The sequence below is a fragment of the Mus musculus genome, chromosome 5 (assembly GCF_000001635.26).
Source record: "Mus musculus strain C57BL/6J chromosome 5, GRCm38.p6 C57BL/6J".
Classification (NCBI taxonomy): Eukaryota; Metazoa; Chordata; class Mammalia; order Rodentia; family Muridae; genus Mus; species Mus musculus.
In genome coordinates this window covers 135,071,481-135,079,128 of record NC_000071.6, presented here as the reverse complement: position 1 = coordinate 135,079,128, position 7,648 = coordinate 135,071,481, and the positions used below count along the sequence as shown (strand labels likewise).

General features: G+C 54.9%; 1 protein-coding gene across 5 annotated transcripts; it reads left to right on the top strand.

The window, feature by feature from the left end:
• The first annotated feature begins 802 nt into the window (after window positions 1-802).
• On the top strand, window positions 803-6,230 carry Vps37d (vacuolar protein sorting 37D). Of its 5 annotated transcripts, XR_001784645.2 has the most exons (5): window positions 803-1,067; window positions 2,500-2,671; window positions 4,653-4,735; window positions 5,146-5,613; window positions 5,644-6,230. XR_001784645.2 is itself a non-coding variant. In NM_001199677.1 (4 exons), exons 1-4 carry the CDS (start codon window positions 930-932, stop codon window positions 5,536-5,538), a joined length of 786 nt encoding a protein of 261 aa, NP_001186606.1. In that variant the 5' UTR covers window positions 863-929; the 3' UTR covers window positions 5,539-6,229. The 5 variants fall into 5 exon arrangements, 4 of the variants coding, with proteins under 4 accessions (NP_001186606.1, NP_808242.1, XP_011239175.1 ...); NM_001199677.1 differs by having other exon boundaries at window positions 863-1,067; window positions 5,146-6,229; XM_011240873.3 differs by having other exon boundaries at window positions 943-1,067; window positions 2,484-2,671; window positions 5,146-6,230.
• The last annotated feature ends 1,418 nt before the right edge of the window (window positions 6,231-7,648 follow it).

Sequence of the window (7,648 nt, the reverse complement as noted above, 5' to 3'; positions counted from 1 at the left end):
GCTGGGATTATGCCACGTCTGCCTCTGCCATTCTGTGTTGCACTAAATGAGATTGTGCCTTAGCCTGTGGACTCCTTGTAGATGGGGAACAAGGATTGTCAATCAGAGTAATAGGACTTCAGGAACGTGATGTCATCTTTTGAGATTTTTAAAATCTGTTTTATTTTGTAAATTACCTTTTATTAATTTATTTTCTTGGTGGTGTTGGGGATGGAATATAGGGCATTGTAAACACACAGACTATGGCTAAGCGCCACTAACACTCTGTGACGCCTCGGTATCTCTAAAGTAACAGAAACTCAGGAAGTTAGTTACATATTCACCTGCCCTGCCCCAAAGGCACTCAGCATTCGCTATCTCAACGTTCATGGTGCTTCAAATCCCCCATTTCACAGATGAAAAAAACTGAGGCACAGAGGATATGAATGACGTGACCAAGTTAGCAGCCAGACAGGGGCTTTGGCGCCCAGCCCAACTCAGAGAGCTGTAGGTATCCAAAGAGGGGGATGTGAAAGAACCTTGCAAACTGTAGGCTCCTGGGGTGGGAGGGTCCGCGGTGAAGCGTGGCAGGATGAAGGGGCGAGATGAGAGGATATTTGGATTTCGAGACATAGGTGGGAGGATGGACTTCGGGAGAGAGCCCGCTTTGAGCGACAGGTTTGCTATGGCTCGGGAACACCCCGGCGGGAGATCTCCGGGTGCGGCCCGCCCCCTATCTGCCCCACCCCCAGTCTGGCCAGCCGCGGCGGCTGCCCCTTTAAGAGCGGTCAAGGCGCCCCCTGGTGGCAGAACGCGGCCAGCGCAGCGCGCGGCCGGAGCTGGAGCTGGAGCCGGAGCCCGGAGCCCGGAGCGGAGCCGGAGCGGAGCCGGGGCGGAGCGGGGCCGATCGGGCCGAGCCAGCAGCCGAGCTGGGGGCGCGGGCGGGCGGTATGTACCGGGCCCGGGCGGCGCGGGCGGGGCCGGAGCCCGGCAGCCCGGGGCGCTTTGGGATCCTCAGCACCGGGCAGCTCCGGGATCTGCTTCAAGATGAGCCCAAGCTGGACCGGATCGTGCGGCTCAGCAGGAAGGTAACGCGGGGGGCGCGGGCAGGAGGAGGGTGTGGGGGGATGGAGAGGTCGGGCTGCGGCCTGCGGGGACCCGGAGACCCAGCCAGCGGAGGCCACCCCCCTGGAGCTGCCAGGCCTCGGGATCATGGGAGCCTGGCACGTCCGAGTGGGCCCCGCGGAGCCGCCCCCGGGGGATGGGGGGCGCCCCGATCCAGCCTGGGGCGAGTGGTGCGGAAGGGGGGCGCCCGGGGATGCACCCGTGCACCCCGGGATGGCCGCGAGGCGTGCCCTCCCGAGGATGCTCCGGGGAGGTGTGTTCTGGGGGGCGGGAGGTGGAGGGTGAGCTGTGTTGTGGGGGGCCCTGGCTCAGCACACCCACGTTCTGTAGGGCCAGAAAGGGGAGGCGCCTTGTTTGGGGGGGGAGAACTGAAGGCCTGCTTGACACCTGGGGTGGGGAGGATAGCTGGGAAAATGGGGGGGGGGTAGTAATGCATTAGATGGGGAGGGGGCTTTGTGTCTGCCATTGGGTATGGGTCTTTGAATACAGAGGCTTGTATTCTGTAGGCCACCATAAGAGAAAGTTGTATATTTCACGGGAGACATAGGCCCGGGCTGGTTGTCTGTCGGGAGGGGGGTACAGAAAGAGAAAGTGTGTGTTACAAGGAGCCAGACGAGGAGGGGCTTGTGCATGGATCAGGGGACAGATGGAGGGAGCGCATTCTCCAGGGGCGGGGAGCTAGGCTTGGCCCTCCTAGAAACAGGCTCAAACAGCCGTCTTCAGGGCCCCAGTGCTGCCTTCTGCTAGGTGAGCAGCTAGCAGGGGCAGGGGACCACAGAAGCAAAGGGGGTGTGTGTTGTGTTCGCGGGGGCGTGTGGGGTTCCACTAGAGGGCCAACAAGGGGGTAGAAGAGATGAGAGGGTGACCTGAGTGGGGGTTGCTGGGAAGGTTCGGGGTGAAAACATCACTCCCCCAAGAGTCAGAACAGGGGGTGGGGATGCTTTCCACACAAACACCTGAGGAGGAAGCGAGACAAAGGCCTGGTATGAGAGGCAAGCTGTCCAAGCGGAGAAAATGGGACAGAGGAGGGAGGGGGGAGCCCTCCGGGACCTAAGCAGACATATTAATTGAAAAATTAAAAATTAACTAACATTTGTAGAGGCCTTCATAGTTTGGTTCACTTAAGTCTCACAACAGCTCGGTGAGCTAGGCGGGTTTTTTGTTTTGTTTTGTTTTGTTTATGTTTTGTTTTGTTTTTAATTGTAGTAGAAACTGGGGCCCAAAGAAAAGATGCAAGGCAAAGCCTGGTCCCTCCACCTGTTGGTCCTGTCACCCTTGCAGGTTGGGGGCTCCGGGGTGCCTTTGGCCAGGCCTGTGGTGGGTGTTGTGCAAGGGTGGACTTCAGGTGACCCTGGGCAGTCTGAGCCCAGGCCTCTTAGCTCTCGTCCACCGCAGTTCCAGGGTCTGCAGCTGGAACGGGATGCCTGCTTGGCCTCTAACTACGCGCTGGCCAAGGAGAACCTGGCCTTGCGGCCCCGCCTGGAGATGGGTCGGACAGCCCTGGCCATCAAGTACCAAGAGCTTCGAGAGGTGGCTGAGAACTGCGCAGACAAACTGCAGAGACTGGGTGAGGGGCGGCCCAGGAGACCTGCTTGGGGCGGGGTTGGCCTTAATTCGTGCCAAGTTCTTAAGGGTGGGACTGGGACACACCTACTCCTGGACAAAGTGTGAAGGGAGTTGGTTTTGGCCTCCTGGAAGAGTGAGGTGTTGACCTGTGGAGGAAGCAGGCATGGAGAACTGGGCTGGGTCCCCCATTGTGTGTAATCCCAGGATTTGGGAGGCAGAGGCAGGAGGATCACAAAACTTCAAGACCAGCCCTAGGTTATGTAGGAGGTCTTGATCAGACTGCTCTGTGTCTTGAGGGGAGACTCTGCATCAAAACAAAAACAAACGGTTGTGTTGAAGAGACCCTGGGCAGTAGAAGAAAGGAGACCCAAGCCAGGCATGGTGACATATGCATATAGTCCCACCACTTGGGAGGCAGACACCGGAGGATCAGTAGTTCAAGGCCAGCCTTGGCTAGAGTGAGTTTGAGGCCAGCCTGGGCTACCCAAGACCCTATCTCAAAAACAAAAACAAAAACGAAAAACAAACCAAAAGCCAACAACAAAATCTCATCAAGGCTGAGGATGGTTCACTAAGTAATGACACTAGGTGGCAAGCTTGAGTTTGCTTCCCAGGACCTACAAGGTGGAAGGGGAAAAGACCAGCGCCTAGAAATTGACCTCTGACCTCTACAACTCTTGAGTGGTATGTGTGTGCCCACCCACATACACACAAGAACACAAAGTAAAAATGTTATTTAAAACAGTTTAAAAAAAACCTAACATCAAAAGGCTGGAGAGATGGCTCCGCATTTGAAGGCACTGACTGCCTCCAGAGGACCTGGGTTCAAACCCCCAGACCCACAGAACAGCTCACAGCTGTCTGTAATGCCAGGCTCTGACACCTGCACATAGACACACATGCAGACAACACCAATGCAAATAAAATGTAAATACACACATTTAAATAAGTAAAAACCCAACCTCAAACAGAAAACAAGAAATGGGGCTGGAGAGATGGCTCAAAAGCTAAAAGCACTTGCTACTACTCCAGAGGACCTGGGTTCGAATCCCAGCACCTCCATACATGGCAGCTCACAACTGCCTATAATTCCAGTTCCATGAAATCCAATAATATCTCTGATGTCCATGGGTACGCATACATATATGCAGGCAAAACACACATATACATGAAATAAAAATTAAAAAAAAAATGGAAGAAACTCAAAGCTTGGATTCCCTAGTGGTCAAAACCTCCCAGTGCTTTATTTTATATTCTAGGATGTAGGACCACCTCATGTCTGACCTAACTGATGGGTTGGGTAGTGGTAGCCTCAATGTGGAAGTGAGGAGGCCATCTGTCCACAGACACTCAGTAGTGCCCGTGTTATTGAACATACTGAGCCAGGTATGGTGGTACATGTTTGTAATCCCAGCACTCAGGAGGCTGAGGCAAAAATAACCACATTTGGCAAGCTAGCCTGAGCTACATAGTAAGACCTGATGATGATGATGATGGCGATGATGGCAGTGACTGTGGCAGCTGGAGAGATGGCTTAGCTGTTGGAAAGGATAGGAGTTTGGTTTCCAACACCCATGCTGGGCAGGTCAAAGACTCCAGCTTCATGCTGGATCTGACAACCACTGGCCTCTTCAGAAATCTGCATTCAAGTTCTCACGCCCATACACAGACACATCCATATAATTAAAACTAAATTCTTTTTTTTAAAAGAAAAAGAAACAACGGTATAGCAAACAAACAGAAATAAGCTGAACTTGTCTGCGCATGCCTCCAATCTCAGCACTTTGAGGTCTAGATCCTGGAGGATCAGGAGTTCAAGGATAGCCTGGGCTACACAGTCCAAGTTAGAGGCTATGTGAGGCCCTGCCTCAAAAGAAAACAAAGCCAGGTGAGGATTTGGAGGCCACAGAGATGGGAACTGTAGAGTCACCTGCAGTCAATGGGAGAGTCAGAGTCCCTGTCTGTCCCCCTGTGGTCCCCAGAGAAGAGCATGCATCGCTGGAGCCCCCAATGTGCGCTGGGCTGGCTGCAGGCTGAGCTGGAAGAGGCTGAGCAGGAGGCTGAGGTGAGGGGTAGAGGTGGCTGGGGCCAGGTCAACAGGGAGGGAAACCAGTCTCATTGGGGTCTTCTCTGAGAAACCCTCCGTGATTGCTTCCAGAACTTTCTGGACTCCGCTCAGGACGGCAGAGTTTGCTGTCCTAGGGACGTCTACAGACACTGGAGGGCAGGGTCGGCTGAGTAGTAAGGCCCATTTCTCAGGGCTGGGTTGGGAGCAGGTCCTTAAGTGTGTTGAAGGGTACGGGACAGCCCTCTTTGTGGAAATAAGGTGGACACCTGTCCAGTCTGGGTAACCCAGAGGCTGGGCCATGTTGGAAGCTCCGGGCCTCTGCTGGCTGGTCACCGTGGGGAAGAAGGAGTCAGGCTCTGATCAGATTGCCTCCCCAACTCTCCCTTTCCCTCCTGGACGCTACCCAGGTCCAGATGGAGCAGCTGCTGCTGGGGGAACAGAGCCTGGAGGCCTTCCTGCCAGCCTTCCAGAGGGGCCGTGCCCTGGCCCACCTGAGGCGGACACAGGCCGAGAAACTACAGGAGGTGCTGAGGCGTCGAGAGCGCTCTGCCCAGCCGGCCCCCACAACTGCTGCTGCTGCTGCCGCCGCCGCCACCGCCATGGATCCCCCCAAACCCTTCCCTGCTGCTGCCGTCCTGCCCACTGGGGCCGCCCGGGGACCACCTCCAGCAGTACCCCGGAGCCTGCCCCCCTTGGACTCCCGCCCAGTGCCCCCAGTGAAGGGCTCTCCCGGGTGCCCTTTTGGCCCAGCCCCTTTGCTGAGCCCTCGACCCTCTCAGCCTGAACCCCCTCATCGGTAGGAGCCAGGGTGAGGCCTCCCAGCGGGGGTCCAGACAAACTTGATTCATGGCTCCTCCTCCTCCCCCACTGCCTGGGTGGGGGGAGGGGCAGGCCCCTCCCCCTAGCCTCAGGCAGGCCCAGGGCCCTGGAGGCTGAGCTGGGGAAGAGGGGCTCCCCGAAGAGGCCCGAAGAGGGCTGGGGGTGGGGTGGGCAGGGTGCTGGACTCCGGTCACCAAGGAAACTCTGCCTTTTTATTTTATTTTTTCGTCTCCCCGGCTGGGGCCTCCAGGGTGCCAAGCCAGGTCCTCAAATGAAAAAGAACTTTATGGGGTCCTGCTTCTTCCAGAGGGGTCTTGCTTGGGGGCCTGTCGCACCCTGCCACACTACTGGGCTCGAACAACTGCCAAGGCTTACTGGATTGTTCTCATATCCTGAGCTAACCCTTCCTGCAGTTTGGGGGCCCTCCGCCTAGGAGCCGGGCCCAGGGACACCCCCAATGGCCTTGCAGCTGGCCCTGGGGCAAGGTAGGACAGAGGCTTCTGACCTGCACAGGTGAGAGCCTGCCACCCCCAGGAAAGACCATTCTGTATTTTTCTGTCCCTGTCTCCTTAGAATGGAACCTTTTTGAGGGCAGGTCCTTGTCTTTGTATGTTCTGTCCCCAGCCCCGCCTCCTAGGGGCTGTCAATAAATGTGCTGATGGATGACGGTGATGATGCCCCGCCTCCTCTCTGCTCCCTCAGCCAGCCTCCACACCTTCTGCCAAAGCAGGCGCTTCCTCCTAGGGAGAAGCCCCTCTTTTCCTTGCCCATCCAAGGCTCAACTGACCTGTAAGGCCCACTGCAGCCTCCTGAGAGAAGCTGCCTGATTTCCGGCTCCTGTGACTCGCCATGCCTACTCCACGTCTCCGGTTGCCTCACCTGGCTTGCACCTTGTATTCTGGGATTGCGTGTCAGCTGGATCCCGATGGCACCACCATCTGGCCTGCCAACCACAGCCTCCACTGATGGTACCTTCAGTGGGTGATGGAGGGGTTCTGTTAGGAATGCAGGCATCTGACTTCCACTAGAGAGACATTAAGTGGCCATCTTGGCAGATGGATGTAGGGCAAGAAGACTGGCAAACAGAACAACGGGAAGAGGGGCCTTTCTGTGAGCCCAGAATGGGGCAGGCTGAAGCAGGAAGATTGAAAGTTCAAAGACCCAGGGCTGGTAGTTGGAAGAGTGCTTGTGTAGCGTGCAGGAAGCCATGGGTTCGATCCCTAGCACTCCCTAGACCAGGCATGTTGGGTCACACTTGTAATCTAGCAGGTAGGGTTGAGGCTGAAAGGTCAGGAGTTCAAGGTCACCCTCACTAAAAACCCATTCAAAACTAGCAGAGTCTACATAAGAATTTAAACCCAAATACATGGTGAGTTCCCCCTCTGTAGCAGGAACATTCTTGGGTCAGTCAAGGTCAAGTCTAAGTAGAAGGAATTTGGCCAAGAGGCACAGAAACTCCTGTAAATAATGGTAGGCTGCCAAAAGCACTATAAAAGCCAGGTATGGTGACACAATCCCAAAATCCTAGTTTGGATCTAGCCTGGGGTAATGAGTTCCACGCTACCCTAAACTACAGAGTGAGTCATTGTCAAATTAACAGGGGGTGCTATTGAAGCTTACAAAGCCAGTGTGGACTTTGTCTTCATTACTACAGAACCTTCTAGAACAGTGGTTCTCAACTTTCCTAATGCTGGGACTCTTTAATACGGTTCCTCTGATGCGATGACCCCAACCAGAAAATTATTTTCTTTGCAAATAATTTGCAAACTAATTTTGGTACTGTTAAGAATCACGGTGTAGGGGCTTGGCAGTGGTGGCACATGCCTTTGATCCCAGCACTTGGGAGGGAGAGGCAGGCGGATTTCTGGTCTACAGATTGAGTTCTAGGACAGCCAGGGCTATACAGAGAAACCTTGCCTTGAAAAATCAAAAAACAAACAAACAAACAAAAAATCACTATGTAAATTTTGGGGAGGGGCGCGGGGGTAAGAGGTTAGACCCAAGGGGTCTTGACCTACAGGTTGAGAGGTTGTTGAGCTGACTCTATTTTTCACTAAAGATTTCGATATAAAAGAGACACCACATTGGCCT